We start from the raw sequence: 19,297 nt of genomic DNA, 5'->3' as shown, positions 1-19,297 counted from the left end.
GAGGGTCTGGGTCTTGGGGGTCCCCGGGCAAGGTTTTGAGGGGACCAGAGTGTACCAGGCACAGAAATTCCTGGTTGGTGGCAGTGGTACAAGTACTGAGCTGGTAATTGAGCTTAGAGGAATTCATGCTGGTACCCCATCTTTTGGACGCTAAGGTTCAGAGTGGGGAATTATACCATGACAGTCCCTGAAAGAGGAGCTGTAGGACTTCAATAATGAAACCAGAACTACTGCCCAATTTCACTGCAGCTTTCCTGGGGTCTTGTTTAGACTAAAAAAGGTGCTCTTCTCAATCAAGTCAGCTCAATCCAACTAGTTTTACTGAACTGAAAAATCCACCTAACAATGATTAGGTGCATTGAGGATGTCACCCCCATCCCCTCTGACAGCACTCACAGAAAGGGTGGTTGCCGGGGTCGTCATCTGTAAACCGTGGCTGGCTTTTGTTTCATCATTAAATCTCTCAAGACAGGTGGGGGAAATAGTGCAGACACACTACCACCTTTTGCCTCATTATATCAGGATGAGTCATACCTATGGACCTCTTTCCTCAGTGACTCACCACAGATAGCTTTCCACTTCCAGAAACGCTATACTTCCAGTAATTCTGCCTGCTCCCAAATGCTATCCCCTCAGCAATTCACCCCAGGTATCCCTGTTCCCCCTAACACTGTCCCCAGCAAGTCACCACAGATATCACTCAGCCCTCCAGCACTATCCCCACAGAATTCCTGCACCCCACAGTGTTTTCCCAAACTAATGAATTTTTCATAAGTGACAGAATTTTAACTGAGGCTGAAGACAGTCTTACAATGATGCAAGAAGCTCCAGCCCCCTAGTGAATTTGAGCCTTGCTAGGGGAAAACCAGCTCCCTCTGATCAGCTTCCTGTCCAACTTACCCACTGTGGGAAAGTGGAATTTCTTTAATATTTTTATGAGGCCTATGTGTGCCTCAGTTTCCCCTATATTTCACATGGCTACCTAGTGTAGGGACTATTTGCTGTCAGGGTGGGCTAAGAAACATAGGCATGAATGTTGCCTAGCTGTTTGAGACAGAATGAGTCATTAAAAAGGACTGGCCAAGGCCGATCCCATATCACTGGAGAATCTGATAAGACAATGGCAAATCTGGTTACCAGGACACTGACATCTAGCAATCACTGACCCAATGGAACATGGATTGGGGGCTTGGCTGGGGGCTCTTATCTAACCAGAATGGTCTATGCTATGGTCTATGCTTTAACCTTCACTTCTCTGTGCTTATCTAAGGACTTCTGATGCTGTGTGCCAGGTGACAAATAAACCAGACTGTTTTGACAACGCTGTGTGAGTGTCACTGCAAATGGTTGGTGAGATGTATTAATCCCTGAAGAGTATACAAGTCTCTACCAGGAGTCTGTCTCGGCTAGACCTGCTGAACAGAGCTCATGGTGCAAAGCAGGAGTGTTAAAGCCCCACAAGTTCAGTCAAGGAGGCTGTGAGGTAGTTTGGCCTGCCCTGGAAGAAGAGTGAGACCTATCGGGCATCTGGCACACTGAAGGAGTTCCAGAGTAGCAGCCGTGTTAGTCTGTATCCGCAAAAAGAACAGGAGTACTTGTGGCACCTTAGAGACTAACAAATTTATTTGAGCATAAGCTTTCATGGGCTACAGCCCACTTCATCAGTGCTATTCCTCCAAGAAACTTTTCCAAAGCTGGGGGCATAGCACTGATCCTGTGGACCAGTGACACCCAGTTCAAGGGGCTAAGCATCCAGTCAGAGCTGCTACTGGAAGAGCTTCTTTCTCCCCTCACCCCCTCATCAACCCAAAGCCATTCTCACAAGAGGGAAACGGGGAGCTAAAGAGACCAGCAGCTCAGGGCAGCTCCACTCCCTTCCCCCACTCCCTGCAGGTGAGCAAAGGGGTGGAATGGGATGACACTTCTGCTCCTGCCGGCTCCCTCCAGCACCTGGCCTGGGAAGGAGGAGGGATGAAGATGAAGCACACTTCAAGCTACCCCCCAGCCTGGAAGTGGGAGATAGGACCCCACTGCTGCTCCTCCAGCCAGGCTTTGGAGAGGGGTGGGGTGAAGAACACCAGGAAGAGCAGAGAAGAGGCTGTGAGGGTATGAACTGACAGAAGGGCATAAATGATGGGGGCACTGTGGGACAGGATTGACCCAGAAGCTAAGGGCCAAATAAACTCTGGGCAGGGAATGGGCAGATGTGCAGGTGAGAGCTTCTGCCGTGCAAGCCAAAATCACTGTACGCAATAAATTTGGGAGAGTGGAAAACACTGTCGCACTCACACACACACACTGGGGATCACACATGAACATACACACACAGGGGATGGGCAGGGAAGTTCAAATATCAAAACAGACATATAAATTTTTTAATCTTGTGATTTTGGAGCCAGTATTATAATTTTGGGGACCGATTCATAATATTTGATCTACTGCTGTCCCCTCAGCAGCTCACCACAGATATTGACACACATACACATTGTGATGGGGCGTCTGCCCTACATGGGTCCATAAGGGGTTACTGACAATTGATATCCCTCTGCCCCCCCCCAACAATATCCCTCATCAGCTCACCACAGATATTGCTCAGCCCCTCATGACTCTCACACACATCCCTGTGCCTCTCCTCTGGTGCTGTGTTCTCCGAAACTCGGCATAGATCTTCTTTCATCACATCAACAACTTACCACAGACATCCCTCAGACTCCAGCACCTATCACCAGCGTGACTCACTTCAGATATCCCTCTACCTCCTTTGCCAGTGATGTCATGTTTCACAGCATATACACAGTGTTGAACAATATATGTTGGCTAGCATATAAATATATATCAGAACTATATGTAAGTATGCCTTAAGCACCAATAACATTAAGCACAAATATTGTGACAGTGATGTAGCCTAAATTGGCCTATTCCATAATTCTGTTCACTTATGCTAAGTATCCCATAACTCCTTGCATTTGCTGATGTAAGCATTTGGCACAAGCGGATAGAAAATTTGCCAAATTCAAGATACATTTGTTCTATGTCTTAGTCCATCTTTTGACTTTTTAACTCCCTTCTATTGTTCTACCAATGTATGCATAATAATCTCGGTTCAAAATTCAACTTATAATGCACATAAAAATGCATGTCTCTCCCTGGCTGCTCAGATGGAAAGTCCACTTACCTTCTCCTCACCCCTAAGATAGGGGAACTGCAATCCATTCTCTATTACTATATTGACCTGGGAGCAACACTTCTTTGCCGCCTGCTGCTCTGGGACTTTTCTACCTGGAACTCAGTAGCACCACCTCTGCAACTCCCAATTCCTCTACATCCTGCTGCCCCAGGACCCTCTCTCTACTACAGGGCCATACATGAAGGCAAGGTTCAGTGGCAGGACAGGTCTGTGACTTCACTCCTGAGGCTCTGGCCCATATGCCCTGCCCTGAAAATTGCAGAATTGGAGGACTTCCAATCCCCTCATCTCCCACCGCTATCTTCTGCACCTTCTGAGCCTGCCTCCTGCCCCTATATCTCCCTGCCCCCATTTCCCTGCAGCCCCCACATCAGCCTCTTGCTCCCCCCAGTGCTCTGCTCTCCTCATTGTCCCCACTCACCTTTCACAGGCTCTCTGCTGCTCCTCACAATCCCTATGTCCTGTCTAGCCACTGAGTGTCAGCCATCATACCTATGGGCAAGGCTTCAATCTCCTTGCAGAGTGGGAAGTGGCAGCCAGTTTTATCAAGGGCAGTCTCACTTCCACCAGCAGAGACTATAGGGAAATGGAGGCATCTTGCTGACTTCAAGCCCATAGGCAGCATTGGGAGGTGGTGGCCATTTTTAACTTTGGGAAAATTTGTGAGTAGGCACCTTTCTGGGATGACCAGACAGCCAATGTGAAAAATCGGGATGGGGTGGGTGGTAATAAGAGCATATATAAGAAAAAGACCCCAAAATTGGGACTGTCCCTATAAAATCAGGACATCTGGTCACCCTAGGCCTTTCATTGTTTGCATGGAACAGATAAGGAAAAAAACCCAGAATTGCTAGTTGTGATATAATCCTGACAGTTGACAATGCTACTCCATCCCCAGCACTATTCCCATATCCACTCCCCAAAGATATCCCTCCACCCAGCGCTATCCCCTCAGCCACTCCCCATAGATATTCCTCCACTCAGCAGCACTATCCCCTCAGCCACTCCCCCCAGATATCCCTCCGCCCAGCGCTATCCCCAGCCACTCCCCATAGATATCCCTCCGTCCAGCAGCACTATCCCCTCAGCCACTCCCCATAGATATCCCTCCGCCCAGCATCACTATCCCCTCTGCCACTCCCCACAGATATCCCTCCGCCCAGCGTTATCCCCAGCCACTCCCCATAGATATCCCTCCGCCCAGCAGCACTATCCCCTCTGCCACTCCCCACAGATATCCCTCCGCCCAGCGCTATCCCCTCAGCCACTCCCCACAGATATCCCTCTGCCCAGCACTACCCTCACAGTCGGTCCCCACAAAAATCCCCCCTCTGCCTGTCCCCACAGATGAATCAGTGTTGCCAACTCTCTAAACAAATGGTGTGCACTGTGGAACCCCTGCCCTGCGGGTATGCGTTGGGGGAGCCCAACCATCACGTACAAACAGAGCCACTTCTCAGCCCCCAGCTTGTGAGGAAAGCTTGAGGAGGTGATGCAAGTGCCCCAAACAGCTCACAGCTCAGAGGAAAATGCACAGACCCAGGACTTGCAATTTTAAGATCTCTTGATTTTTTTCAGCCACTCTCAGCATAGTGTGGGGGTCTGACATGTACATTTAAATGCTCGGGGGTGGGAGACTTGACCAACTCCTCGGGCTTCGCAACCCCTCTGTGGGGTTCCCAAAACTGGCCAGCGCTCTCCTCTTGTTGGCTCCTACAGGTCTGTGCAGGGCATTTGTGCCTCCTCATCCAAGCTGCAGACATGAGAACAGGCCTGGCCTTTCCCTGCTGGGAGTGATTGGAGGGGCAAAGGGATCTCTATGGGGAGCAATTCAGGGGATAGCGCTCGGGGGAGGGATATCTGTGGGGAGCAACACAGGGGATAGCGCTGGGCGGACGGATATCTATGGGGAGCAATTCAGGAGATAGCGCTAGGTGGAGGGATATCTGTGGGAAGTGACATGAGGGATAGCGCTGGGTAGAGAGATATCTGTGGGGAGCGACACGGGGGACAGTGCTGGACGGCGGGATATCTGTGGGGAGCGACGCGGTAGATAGCACTGGGTAAAGGGATATCTGTGGGGACCAGCTTGTCTAACCGCCTTCTCCTGCAATCTCCCTGCTCCCACATCTCTGCAGCCAGAGACGGGAAAATAAACGGGCCTCCAAGCTCACACCAATTCCCACAGGGAGGGAGACTGGTAGGGAAGGGGAGAACAGACCCCTCTGCTGGCTGGAAATCTGGCCCCAGCGAGAAGCAAACAAAGCAGCAGCTGGCCTTAGCATCCATTCCCCTACCCAGAGGGTGGGCTCCTGGCCAGCTGAGAAGGAGTGAGATGTTTGGACTCCCAAAGCCAGGAATCTTTCTTTCCTAGTCCCATAGCCTTGTAGGGCCAGGAGCAGCCAGAGGCCCTTGGGCTGGGTTAAAGAAAACTCTCCCACTCCAACTCTGCACTCATTTCCCCCAAGCTCATCTTCCTCTCTCAGCTTGGGGCCCTCATGTTCAAATTGCCTTCTCGATCCACTTCCACCTGGTGCCCTCTCCCCCTCAAACCTTCTCCATGGACCATGGCATTCCTTCTTCCATGCATGTCACTCTCTAGCAGGAAGTAGACCCCCACTTCCCTGAACACAGGGGTTCAAAATCAGGGAGCTTTGCATATTTTTTCTTTTATATGTAACCCACACAGAACCTGGGTGTGGTGCTCTATCCCATTTAGTGGCACTGAGAGAGAAATTAATGAGTCTGCTCTATAGCATTAGCCAATAGGCATATGGCCTTTAGCTCATACAGTAGAGGCTCATGCACTAAGCTCCAAAGGTCCCACATTCAGTCCTGCCTGCTAAGGACCAGGGTTTGTCAGTGTTTTGAATCTTTAAAGCCACATTTTCTGAACAAAAAGAACAGGAGTACTTGTGGCACCTTAGAGACTACAAATTTATTTGAGCATAAGTCTGAAATAAATGTGTTAGTCTCTAAGGTGTCACAAGTACTCCTGTTCTTTTTGCAGATACAGACTAACACAGCTGCTATTCTGAAACCTGCCATTTTCTGAACAGTGAATCCTAAATTTTTTTGTCAGCAACCAGCCTGGGGCTTGCAGTAGTACCTGGGTACAGTGACAGCCCCCGCATACCACCTTCTGCCCAACGCGCGGCCTATAGATGACTGTCTTAGCTGATACGTATGAAGAGATGGATGCTGTTGCAGACCCACAGATCTCCACTGAAAGATCTCTGAGCTGGGCTGACAAGCTGCATTGGGCTGAATTTCCAGTTCCAGTCCATTTCTGGGAGCTCCCCACCTCCCTTGGGGGCACAGGGATTTCAGCACCTTCAGCTAGAGGCTCTACAGAACATAAACACGTAGGAGCCAGTATAATACAGCAGCAGCACAGACCCGCTGCCCAGGGATACACTCAGCTCAGAGCCCAGTTTGCTACCCTTGTGTTAACTATTCACCTGGTAATTACTCTATGGTTAAGGTCCCAGCTCACACTAATTAGCCTATCAAAAATCAATCATTTCCAATAACTCCATTTGTTGAGGATCAACATCTCAGGCTAGGAACGTTTATCAAAGTACAGAGACAGAGTGAGAGAAAGGAGTGTGTGGAATGTCCTCACTTCTATCATTGGGAGTAAAGACAACTGGGACTACGTGTGAACCACATTCCCAGGCACAGGGGCTATGACACACTTGGAAAACAATCACAAGTATTTACTAGGCTTCAGCAGGATGACAACCACAGGATGGATGGAGATTCCACAGGGAGCAGAGGGAGGAGCTGACACAGAGAATGCACTGACTTCTCCTACTTTAACTCGTAAACTGGAGTAATAGTAATAGGATGAAATTTAATAGTGAAAAGTGCAAGGTCCTGCATTTAGGGATTAATAACAAGAATTATTGTTATAAGCTGGGGACACATCAGTTGGAAGTAACAGAGGAGGAGAGGATCTCAGAGTATTGGTTGATCACAGGATGACAATGAGCAGCCAATGTGATATTGCCGTGAAAAAAGCTAATGCGGGTTTGGGATGCATCAGGCGAGGTATTCCCAGTAGAGATAAGGAGGTGTTAGTACCGTTATACAAGGCACGGGTGAGACCTCATCTGGAATATTGTGTGCAGTTCTGGTCTCCCATGGGAGACCAGAACTGCACACAATATTCCAGATGAGGTCTCACCCGTGCCTTGTATAACGGTACTAACACCTCCTTATCTCTACTGGGAATACCTCGCCTGATGCATCCCAAACCCGCATTAGCTTTTTTTTTAGCCTAACCAAAAAGAAGGGGCTGAGAGGAACATTGATTGCTCTCTATAAATATAATCAGAGGAATAAATAATTCCAGGGAGGGGGAGGGGAAATATTTAAGCTCAGTACCAATGTGGACACACAGAACAATGGATATAACTGCCATCAAGGAAGTTTAGACTTGAAATTAGATGAAGGTTTCTAACCATCAGAGGAGTGAAGTTTACTGGAACAGCCTTCAAGTGGGAGTAGTGGGGCAAAAGACATATCTGGCTTCAAGACTAAGCTTGATAAGGTTTATGAGGGGATGGGTATAATGGGATAGCCTAAATTTTGGCAATTAATTTTGTCTTTGACTAGCTAGACGATAAATAGCCCATGGCTCTGTGATGGGATGTTAGGATGGGTGGGATCTGTGAGTTACTACAGAGATTCTTTCCTGGGTGTCTGGCTGGTGAGTCTTGCCCACGATGGCCCACATGCTCAGGGTTTAGCTGATCGCCATATTTGGGGTCAGGAAGGAATTTTCCTCCAGGGCAGATTGGCAGAAGCCCTGAGGGTTTTTCGCCTTCCTCTGCAGCGTGGGGCACGGGTCACTTGCTGGAAGGTTCTCTGCACCTTGAAGTCTTTAAACCATGATTTGAGAACTTCAATGGCTCAGACACAGGTTTGATACAGGAGTGAGTGGGTGAGATTCTGTGGCCTGCGTTGTGCAGAAAGTCAGACAAGATGATCATAATGGTCCCTTCTGATCTTAAAGTCTATGAACGTACACCTTCTTACCCTGCTGCTTGTTGCTTTCCTGGCTGCAGTCCCCTCCTCCAGCCCTCAATGGGAGAGTCAGACCAGTCCAGACCCCCTGAGACTGAGGCCGTGTCTACACCACAGACTTTGCAGTGGCACAGCTGTATCATGGCAGCTACGTTGCTGTAAAGTCTCCCATGTAGCTACTCTGTGCTAGCGGGACAGAGCTCTCCTGTCAGCATAATTAAACCACACACAGCCCCGCGAGCAGCAGTAGCTATGTCAGTGGGAAAGCATCTCCCACCGATATAGCACTGTGCAACCAGCACTTCTCTCGGTGAAATTTACATCCAGCGGGGGTGGGGTGGGGAGTTTCACACCCCTGACCTACACAAGTTTTACCAACAAAAGTGGTAGTGCAGACATAGCCTCAGGCGCAGCTGCAGCTTTCAGTGACTCCAGCGACGGGAGGGGCACTGCTGGTGGCATAGTTAATCCACAGCCTCGAGAGGCTGTAGGAGGTTGAAGGAAGAATTCTTCCATGGACCTAGCACTGCCTACACTGAAGGTTAGGTCAGCTTAACTCTGTTGTTCAGGGGAGTGGATTTTTCAGACCCTAATTGACATAGCTGAGTTGACCGCAATTTTCAGTGTAGACCAGGTCTCAGTGGGCCAGAGGGGATGTGAATTGCATGTCAGCAAGTGGGTGTGTGTCTAAATAGATGTCAACTAAGCACTGAGTGGGCAGGAAGCAGTTACAGGGGCCTTGGCAGAGCTGTGGGTTGTTCCCAGGGTTGGTATAGTAGGGCCAGGACTGAGCAGCATTAGCAGATTTGGGGATGAAAATGGCACTGGTAGGAAGGGGCTGGGGGGCTGCAGTTGGGTTACACTCTGGAGGGAAGAGCTCCAGAGACTGGAACATCCTTTATTCACAGAAACAACATGACTCTAGCAGTGAGCCAGTTCTTGGCCAAAACAGAGATTATGCTGTAACAGTGGGAAAGAGTCAGGAGTCTGCCAGTGTGAACCACAAACAGGAAATACATGGGGAGGATCCCTCCCCCAGGTATGTACTAGGGGTGCTGGGAAAGGTTCTGGGACCGAGTGGAGTGCAGGAAAGAATTCAGGCTGCAGCTGAGGATAGAGTGAAACCCAAGGGAGTGAAAATCAAACAGGACTACCAGAGAACAGGTCCCCAGAATGAGGGGCAGATTGCAAGCATCAGTCACAGGACCAGTGAAGGAATTAGCTATGCAAATGAGGACCCAGGATCTGCAAATACAGCAATCAGATATGCAGATAAGGGGACAACATACTTGGAGTGGGAACCAACATAATCAAATCAGGACTGAATATGTGGAATGACTCTTCAGAGATACAGTCTGGGTATGGCTACACTGGAGAGTTGCAGTGCTGGTGATGGGGTTACAGCGCTGCAATTTACTCTGTGTCCACATTTGCAAGGCACAGCCAGCGCTGCAACTCCCTGGCTGCAGCACTGGCTGTACACCTAGTCTGCTTGGGGTGTAACGATTGCAGTGCTGGTGATGCACCGCTGCTCATCAAGTGTGGCCACCAAAAGCACTTTTATTGGCCTCCAGGGTATTAAGAGGTATCCCAGAATTCCTGTCCACAACAAACCGGAAGAATGGCTGAACTCCGAGCTCACCGGAGCTACTTATCTAAAAAACAAACACAGCTGCTCTTTGCTCCAGCCAGCGAGTGGAGGCAGGGGAATTGCTTTGGAATGTTCACAGCTGTTTGCTTGAGGAGAGAGGGGAGGGGGGAGTCCGTGTTGAGCAGCTGCTTATATGATCTGAAGGCTATTTAGGAATGCATAATTTGCATTTAGTGAATAAGAGAGGGGTGGGGGAAGGTTCAAAACTTTTAAAATGATTGAAGGTAGGTGCTGTGTATCTTCCATTCCTTAGAACTTGCAAGGCAGGAAGCTGAGAACAGTGTCAGCTCCAAAAATCCACTCTCTCTGTCTCCTCCACGCTCCTTGTCACACTCCACCCCACCCCCCGTTTTGAAAAACACGTTGCAGCCACTTGAATGTTGGGATAGCTGCCCACAATGCACCACCCCCAACAGCGCTGCAAATGTGGCCACACTGCAGCGCTGTCCCTACACAGCTGTAACTCCCAGCGCTGTACAGCTGTAAGTGTAGCCAAACCCTCTGAAAGCAGCAAGCAGGGAAGGGTGCCAGGAGCAATGGGGAACAAAGGGAGATGCTGCCAGACAGATAATAGAAAGGCAGCAGCTCGGCAGGTCTAGATTCTGGTGAGGCATCAAAGACTGTCTCTCAGAGACCCTTCCTCCCCAAATTCACTCCAAATGGCCAGGAGGGGTCACCTGGGGAGGCAATATTGCTGAAAAATGGCAGTGCAGCGAGTGGGGGCCAGAGTTGGGCTCCTTCGTTAATTACCCGGCAGAGAGAGGTAAATGACAAAAGAAACACAACGAGCAGATAATAAACTGGGAAGAGCTGCCAGTCCCAGTGAGGACAAGAACAGAACCCACCAGCTGAGCAGGAAACAGCCACAGGAGACTGCGGCCTGGGACACACTACAAAGTTAGGTTGATATGAGTCACCTTGCTCAGACCTACATATGTGTTTACACTCACATTTGTCTGCAGCCCAAGTAAGCGTCCCGTTAGAGCAACGCAGGAAAACCACCTCCCCAAACGGTGCAGAACCGGGCTCAACCTCCTGAGGTTGACTCAGGACGAGTGTAGGCACTGCATGACCTGTGTCGACCCTGAGCTGGGGGAATAACATGCCCTGAGCTCCCTAGTGAGAGCAGGAGTGGTAAGAGGGTCTGAGTGGGATGAGGCAGCAAACGAGACAGGAGCTTGCAGTGGAGCGTGGTGGTAAAAACCTAATGCAGCTGGTGGGGATGCACAAGCAAAGGCCTCACAACATGTCAGCAGGAGCTCGCCTCTGATATGGCTGATCACTGGCTTCCTCCCCACAGCGGCTTCGCCTGCTGCCCTCTCCCAGGAGAGAGACGCTATTGTCCTCTGATCACTAACAATGAGAGGGAAGAGTCCCCCTCTCTCTGATCCTGGGAGACGCCCTGCCCCTGCACTCAGCCCCAGGTCTCTAAGGGCCAGAAGGACAGTGACAAACCACAGGGAGCTGGAGCAGCCCCAGAGCCGTGGAGGGGTCTGAAAGAGACAGGAAGTGCCAAGTCTGTCTGGCTCAGCGCAAAGACAGCCCAGGGGGATGTGACAAAAGCCCACACATGTGAGGGATGTGAGCCCACTGAGGGAGGTGTGTTAGGTGTGTGTTACTACTAAGCAGACTGAGGGCAAACTCAAAAGGGGAATTTCAGCTGCAGCTGAGAGAAATGCCCTGCACAGAGACAGCTGTAGCCTGTGTTACGCTGGAGATCAGGTGGTCACACTGGTCCCTTCTGGCTTTACAGTCTGAGACAAAAGCTGCACCTGTCAATCAGCCTCCTGGGCAGGGCTGAGCCCAGCACTGGGACACTTGTAAGCAGCCTGACAAAGCCTTGGGGAAGAGGCTCTGGGGAGAGGTTCTGCTCTGCCCCAAAGGATGGGCTGGGTGTGAGTGGATGGCACTGGCCTCTCCCCACCTTCAGCTGTAAATAAGGGGGCCAAATCTGGCAGTGAGCAGGGATGCTGGCCCAGGCGAGGGCCCGGGCAGGTCACGGGCTGACAGGCTAACACTGCAGCCATGCAGCCCCCACCTCAGGCCAGGAACACAGGCCAAGCCAGCTGGAGCCCTTTGGCTCAGCAGCCAGTGGATGGGCAGCACTGCTGGGGCCAAGGGCTGCTGCACGCCGTCAGCCAGGAACAAATGGATCCAGGGCCCACACTCACCCGAGACGCCAAAGGGCCGTCTGAGGCCCGTGCTCAGTTTCCGCGTGTAGGTCTCCTTCAGGTCCATGCGTCCTACCCGCACAATCTGACACACCAGGAAGAGCCTCTCGCGTTTCAAGTCCTTGCTGCCCAGGTCCTGAGGAGTGGGAGAGAAACTCAGGGAAAGGCCCAGCAGAGCACAAAGGCCTGGCCAGAGGGTTCCATGTCCCACCCCAGGGGGTTCTGATGCCAGCTTGGGGACGCCATGTTAGCGCTGGTGGGGATGGATGGCACTAGGGGGCTAGCTCAGACAATGCTAACAATTCCCCCCTCCCCCCGGCCTTTCAAAACCTCCCAGAGTCCACTGCTTCTGGGCGCTGCTGGGAATTGAGGGATAGGTCCCCAGAGGGCACCAAGCAGGGCTCTAGTGAGTCAGAGGGACACGCTGAGATGTGGGTGCAGCGGCCAAAGGGCACAAGGCAGCAGTGATAGAACAGAGCGAGTCCCTCCCAGGACACCTGCCTGTGAGCATGGTGGGCTCAGCCCAGCCTGACATGCTGGAAACAAGCAGGCCCCCTCAGCCGCTCCTGATTTGTTCATGTGGGAGACAGTACACGGACGTATGCCCGCAGCTGGACCTCACTTGGGCTAAATGCTATGCAGGGGTCAGGGAGGGGCTGGATGATCAGCTATAGCAGAAGAACATGGTGGGGCGGGAGCTGGTTTTGTGCTCATGCTGTTTATCAGCTTCATTTACACATAGAATTCTCCTTTCTCTGGCCAGCTGCCTTGGTCCTTTCCTGAGGTCAGTCTCGGTGCAGCTTGTGCTGTGAGAATACAGCTACAACGCTACTACGGAGCAGCTGCAGCATTTCAGTGTGGACACTGCCCACCCCGATGGGAGGGGTTCTCCCGCTGGCACAGGTAATCCACCTCCCCATTGACCTAGCGCTGTCTGCACTGGGAGTTAGGCCACTTTCACAGAGCCGCTCTGCACTCCTGCAAGACGGAGCTATAGGGATGTAAGTGCCTAGTGCAGATCAGGCCTTGGTCAATAGGAGCCACATCCCCCCTGTTCCCCTGGCTGGGGCCTGCGAGAAACCAAGGCAAGCCCCAGCCGAGGAGATGGGCCCACAGAAAAGCCCGGTGGGAGGGGAGTAGTTAGGGGCCCTGGTGTTTGAGTGTCACAGAAGAAATGGGCCACAGGAAGGATTTAAAGGAGGAACCAGGAGCTAGGGTAAGCACCCACTGCTTCTTTTCAGATGGACTGAAATGTATTAAAATTGATGATAGAGACCATTTTAAACATTCAGTTGCTGCGTCAGGTAATTGCAGGTGTATACTGAAGGGCAGTAGAAACGTAGATGTGAGAGAGGAACACATGGCATGCTGGGGTTTCCCTAAAATGTTCCTTAAAACAAAGTGTTATCCCGCATTTGTCACGTGGTTTTCCCTTATTTTCATCCAGCAGAGGTGGTCACCCTAGCAGAGCACTGGGACCAAGGGCCATTCAAGGGGGGGGGGGGGGGCTGGGAGCCAGGTGGAGGAAGGTCAGGGAGGGACATGGTGGCCCAGCTGTGGTGAGGATGAGGAGAGGCATGGTGGCCCAGCTGTGGTGGGGGAGGGGCATAGGGCCCAGCTGCGGTGAGGATGGGGAGGGGCATGGTGGCCCAAGTGGAGGTGGGGGGGACATGGTGACCCAGCTGTGGGGGATGGTAGGCATATTGTGAAAAATAAACAATCTCTGTAACTAGACAGACACATTCATCCAGCATTTTGCCGTCCATGTCTGGACTGCTGGGCTACTGGTCCTGTGGGGCAGGCTCTGTGCAGCCCCCTGGCTCAGGCGTCTGGGTGCAAGAGGCATGCTGTCAGGCCGGGCAAGAGGGCACCCGTGCTCACCGTGAAGATGGCCTTCAGATTGTTGAGCAACTCAATGTCCTGGGGGACCCCCGTGCTGGCCCAGCGGATCAGATAGTTCTCACTGCAAAGAGAACCCGAGAGCGTCAGGAGACTCGCTGCTGCAGGACACAGCCAGGAGCCTGGGATCCAGCTCTGGCCAGTCTCTCAAGGGGTGGTGCTCCCCTGAGCTGGGCGGATGAGTCGGTGGCTCTGGGCCTCTGGCTCACAGACAGGAGGGGACAGCCACCAAGCACAGGGTCTGTGAGCAGAAAAGGCTAGGCCCGGTCAGCACCCTGGGGATGGGATGGAGGCAGCTGACGCAGGCTCTGCCAGCTCCCACACAGGGCCCTGTCCGATGCTCAAGCCCAGTGAAAGAGAGACGGCGAGGGCCAAGCTTTATCCCCTTCCCCACATGTCCTGTCCTCTCACATCCAGCACAACCTAGGCAGCCCCTGTCCTACTCAAACAGCCTGTCCCCTCTGCAGAGCCTGAACTCTGGCCCTTGGCTCCCCAGCACCCATCTGTCATTTGAGCTACATGTGACAATGAGGCTTGATGGGGACCCACCGCTAGAGGGGGCCCTGAGACGCACTTGACCAGTGAGCACAGAGCGAACTGCTCCAGCACAGCGGAGACCTGGAGCACTGGAGTGCCTGGCCCTGGGGCGAGGGCTGCAGGGTAAAGCAGATCACAGAGTCCTTACCCTGGGCACACTCAGTATAAAAGCAGTGGGTTCAGAGGGCAAGGCTAGGGACAGGAGACACAGAGTAACATTAACTGGTCAGTTTTCATCACACAGGTCCCTGTGGGCAGAAACACTCCCATGGAACGGCAATTCCCCACTTGTACATCTACCGTCCCCCTCGTCAGCTACCTGGGCAGCCGACACCAGAAGAGCCCACAAGATGCCAGCACAGTCAGGAGGGAGGTTATTGCAGACGTATTGGAATGGCTGGGGGCTGTGGTGCCATGCTGGGCACCCGCAGGACAAACTAGTCCTGATGGATATAAGAGAGGGGGGCAGGGCAGATCTCTCAGCCCAGGAAGGGTGAAGGCCCTGTTTCCTCTGAGCTGAAAACAGGTGACTTCAGGTTAACCAGAGACATGTGAGGCCAGTTAGGGGTTCCAGTGACCTTTAAACCATCCTCTGGTGTGAGAGCGAGAGAGGAAGGGGGAGCCAGAGACAGGCTGCATCAGGAAGGAATGGCTTCCCCAAGGTGAAGGCTGTCTGCCCTCCCTACAGAGAAAGAAAGAGCTGCCGAGCCCCTGGGCCCGCTGGGTGCCCCCCTGCTGCCTCAGGTTAGGACGGCAACATGTTGAATCCCATTGGGTCTCATGCCATATGAAGCCTCAGGCACTCAGCAGGGGGCCAAAAGCCCTGGCCTCAGCGAGGAGTTCCCTGGCCCCGGGCAGGGTCTGTGTGCTCCTGCCAGGACAACCCTCCCTGAACAGGGGGAGAGGGGCAGTTCTCACCAGTTGGTCGGTCACTGGGGGTTTGTGATCACTCACTGGTGGTGGGATCAGTTATCACTGGTCAGTCACTGGGGAGGTCTCAATTATCACTGGTCGGTAGGGTTGCCAGGTGTCCGGTTTTCGACCAGAACGCCCAGTCGAGAAAGGACCCTGGTAGGTCTGGTCAACACCGCTGATCGGGCCGTTAGAAGTCCAGTCGGAGACGCAGAAGGGCTAAGGCAGGCTTCCTGCCTGCTGTGGCTCTGTGCAGCTCCTGGAAGTGGCCAGCAGGTCCCTGCAGCCCCTAGGCAGAGGGGCAATCAGGGAAGCTCCACACACTGTCCCTGCCCCCAGTGCCAGCTCCGCAGCTTCCATTGGCTAGGAACCACGGCCAATTAAAACTGCAAGGGCAGCGCTTGCGGGTGCCAGCAGCACATAGACCCCCTGGCCCCTCAGCCTAAGGGCCGCAGGGACATGCTGGCCACTTCCAGGAGCTGCATGGAGCCAAGGCAGGCAGGGAGCCTGCCTTAGCCCGCTGTGCCGCTGACCAGGAGCCGCCTGAGGTAAGCGCCGCTCAGATGGAGCCCACACTCCGATCCCCCTCCAGCACCCAACCTCCTGCCCCAGTCCTGAGCCCCCTCCCAGAGCCTGCTCCCTGCACCCCCTCCCGCACTCAAACTCCCTCCCAGAGCCCACACCCCTCACTCCCTCCCACAACCTGCCCCAGCCCTGAGCCCCCTCCTGCACCCTGAACGCCTCATTTCTGGCCCCACCCCAGAGCCCGCACCCCCAGCCAGAGTCCTCACCTTGTCCTGTACCCCAACCCCCTGCCCGAGCCCAGTGAAAGTGAGTGAAGGTGGGAGAGAGCGAGTGAGGGCAGGAGGGGGGATGGAGGGAGTGGGGGCAGGACCTCTGAGAAGGGGCACAGCCTCGGGGAAGGGGCGGGGAATGAGTGTTTGGTTTTGTACTATTAGAAAGCTGGCAACCCTACTGGTCAGTCAGTGGAGGGCGGGGTGAGTTCTCTGGTCAGTGGGGTGAAGGGGAGGGGTGATTATCACCAGCCGGTCAGTGTGCAGGGGTGGGGGAGAGGAGACAAGTCATCGGCCTGTAGGTGATGTCCCAGGTAAGCCATCTGGGCTCACGTGCCTCAGGACAGTGGCTCTGCTGTTGCTCCAGGTCTGGTTTGGAAACTGCTGACCTCCATGGTGCCAGGTGCTGGGATCCCTCACCCAGACTCCCCTGGGCCACTGACCCAGGAGCAGGTCACTTGGCAACTCCCCGCGGGCCAAGGCTCAGGAGTCAGTCAGGTCCCATCAGAGCAGCAGCCCTGGCCCAGGGCTCTCCTGGTGAGGCCCCCAGAGCAGGGTGTAAGCCCCTGTGTCCCTCCCTTGGGGCAGGTACCTGATCATCTTCTGCTGGCCGGGGTCGTAGAGCGCCGTGAAGAGCTGTGCCTCCTCCCCGATGTTGCAGACGAAGTTGCGGACGCAGAGGTAGAGGTTGTGGGAGGGCGAGGCCAGGTGAGCACTGCAGCCCAGCTCGCTGTGCTGAGAGCACTGCGGGGAGACGGGCAGAGGTCAAGGCCAAAAGGACTCCCACCTGCCTGACCCCTCCCCAGCCTGGCTCCTGCCTGGGCTCTAGCTGGAGCCAGGCCCGGAGTGGCAGGCAGCAGGACAGCCTGAAGCTCAGCACAGAGGCTGGGTGGGACAGGGAGACCCCCAACCTGGCAGGGGGCTGGAACTCCCCTTCTCTATGTATGGACTCCCGTGGGAAATGCCTCTCAGCCAGGCAGGGCCAGCACACCTGTTAGCATGGGCTGAGGCAGAGACCGTCCAGGAGGAGGGACCGGGCAAGGGGGCCAGGGCTGGGCACTCACCATCTCTTCCTGGATGCGCTCACTGATCATTCTCGTGGCCTGTTTGTGAGCCTGGAAGAGGTTGATGACGCTGGTTCTGTCAGGGTCCAGGATGTTACCATTCTCATCACGCACAACCAGGTCCAGCTCCAGGATCCTGCAGAGCACAAGGCAGGGCATGAACACGACTCCAGGCGCAGGTCAGGGACCTGGACTCTCCAAGGCCTCTGGTCCGGCCCAGCCGCACTCAGAGCAGCACCCAGCCACGCTGTCACAGAACAAATGCCCAGCCCTTTTGATCCCTGGCTGTCCAGCCTGCATGCCCAGCAGGTGCCCACCTTGGGGCAGGAAGGGGGCAGCACAGGCCTCACTCAGGACTGCAGCAAGGTCATGCCAGTGGTCACCACGGGTGACCCCCAACCCCCTCATTGTTCCTGATCCACGCACTGTGGGGCCCTCCCTGCCCCCTGGGTCCTCACTCACCCTATGCTCCTTGCACACTTGTGTGTCTTGCACACTCGAGCTGTCTCCATCCCCATGCTCTCACTTTCTCCAAGGCACTCATGCCAAGTATTAGTGCCCATCCCTGGTCCCTCTCCAGCCACCCCTGCCCCCGCCTACAGCCCCTCTCCGGCCCCATGCCCCTGCCTTGGCCCCCTCATCACAGCCCACCTTTCCCTGCCCCCCGCCTGCTCTCACTTGTTCCCGTAGTCGATCTTGCTGGTCACCTCCTTCTTGAGCTCCAGCAGCTCATCCTTGGGAAGCGTCCCAGAAAGCAGCTGCGAGCGCCTCTCCATCAGCTCACACATCATCCTCCTGACCTGCCCGTATCGCTCCTTCTGCCCCATCTGCAGGGGAACAAGGGGGCAAGAGTCATGCCTGATCCTAGAGAGCTGATCACCCGCAGCCCTTGCAGCGGAGAGCCCAAGCCATGTGGCCCCTCTTCCTTGACCTCTTCTGACCCCATCCCAGAAAGAGCCACCTTCCATGGTTCCCACAACCCCCATTCCTGACTCCATCGCAGCCCCTGCAGCCCCCATCCCAAAGACAAAGAGCCACCCCCCGCAGTTCCCACACACCCCCATTCCTGACACCGTCGCAGCCCCTGCAGCCCCCATCCCAAAGACAAAGAGCCACCCCCCACAGTTCCCACACCCCCCATTCCTGACACCATCACAGCCCCTGCAGCCCCCTGCGGTTCCCACACCCCCTATCTCTGACTCTCCGCAGCACTCAGCCTGGGACCCACCCTCCTAAAGGCTGGCACTTGCCCTGTTCTTCCCCTGTCCCTCCCCTCCCTGTGCTGAGGGCTTGTGGCCCATCCCCAGAGGGTGGCCCATCCTTGTGGCTTCCCTAATGCTGGGCCCCAGGCTCTCACCACGTAGAGCTGCTTCCAGATAGTGGCCCATTCCCGCAGAGTGGTGGTGATTTCCTGCACCATTGGCATCTCCACCGGCACAATGTTCTCCTCCGCCCTGGCCAAAGAACTGGTGAGGCAAAGCCCTGCACATGGCGAGGAGCCTCAGCCCCATCCCCGCCCGCCACATGGGGGTCCCTGAGCTCAGCACCCCCAGCTCCCGCCTGCCCCAGAGTCCTGCCCCAGCCTGTGGCAGCGCCAGCCGTCAGCCTCAGGGAGCCCCACTGAGACCCTGCATTGCTCTCCCTGGGCCCAGCTGCTGTCTGAGGGGGCTGCCCACCCCGGCCAGGGACCCACTGGGCGGCTAGAGCCCCGGCCTGACCAGGTGATAAGGGGAGCGAATCCCAGAGCTGCAGGCTGGTTACTGCAAGCAGCCCATGGACCAGGCTGGGGCAGGGCATGGAGAGAGAGCTTAGAACCAGGCCAGGCACAGACCTGGGGCGCTGGGCTGCTTGCCCCACCTGGTGCCAGGGGAGAGGCCTGGCCGAGTGTTGGGACTGGGAGGGCAAGACGTCTGGCCAAACACAGGGAAGGAGGGGGAGGGTGAAAGGGCCAAGCTAAGTACTGGGATGGGGGTCGATGACAGGGCTTAGCTGAGAACTTGGACGGGGAGGAGGGACAGGACCCAGCCAAGCTTTGGGATGGGGGGGGGGGG

At 54.4% G+C, this 19,297-nt stretch overlaps 1 protein-coding gene across 1 annotated transcript in view; it reads right to left on the bottom strand.

The window, feature by feature from the left end:
- LOC116824712 (dedicator of cytokinesis protein 2-like) overlaps window positions 1-19,297 on the bottom strand; it is a 128,941-nt gene that overhangs the window by 85,407 nt on the left and 24,237 nt on the right. Inside the window, exons 5-10 of the mRNA XM_075066762.1 lie at window positions 18,604-18,700; window positions 17,925-18,073; window positions 17,247-17,382; window positions 16,775-16,926; window positions 13,922-14,003; window positions 12,041-12,176 (exon numbers count right to left, since the gene is read on the bottom strand). Coding sequence (XP_074922863.1) covers window positions 12,041-12,176; window positions 13,922-14,003; window positions 16,775-16,926; window positions 17,247-17,382; window positions 17,925-18,073; window positions 18,604-18,700 — 752 coding nt within the window. The remainder of the gene's footprint in view (window positions 1-12,040; window positions 12,177-13,921; window positions 14,004-16,774; window positions 16,927-17,246; window positions 17,383-17,924; window positions 18,074-18,603; window positions 18,701-19,297) is intronic.

The sequence above is a fragment of the Chelonoidis abingdonii genome, chromosome 5 (assembly GCF_003597395.2).
Source record: "Chelonoidis abingdonii isolate Lonesome George chromosome 5, CheloAbing_2.0, whole genome shotgun sequence".
NCBI classification, from domain to species: Eukaryota; Metazoa; Chordata; order Testudines; family Testudinidae; genus Chelonoidis; species Chelonoidis abingdonii.
This window is presented reverse-complemented; position numbering and strand designations above follow the sequence as displayed.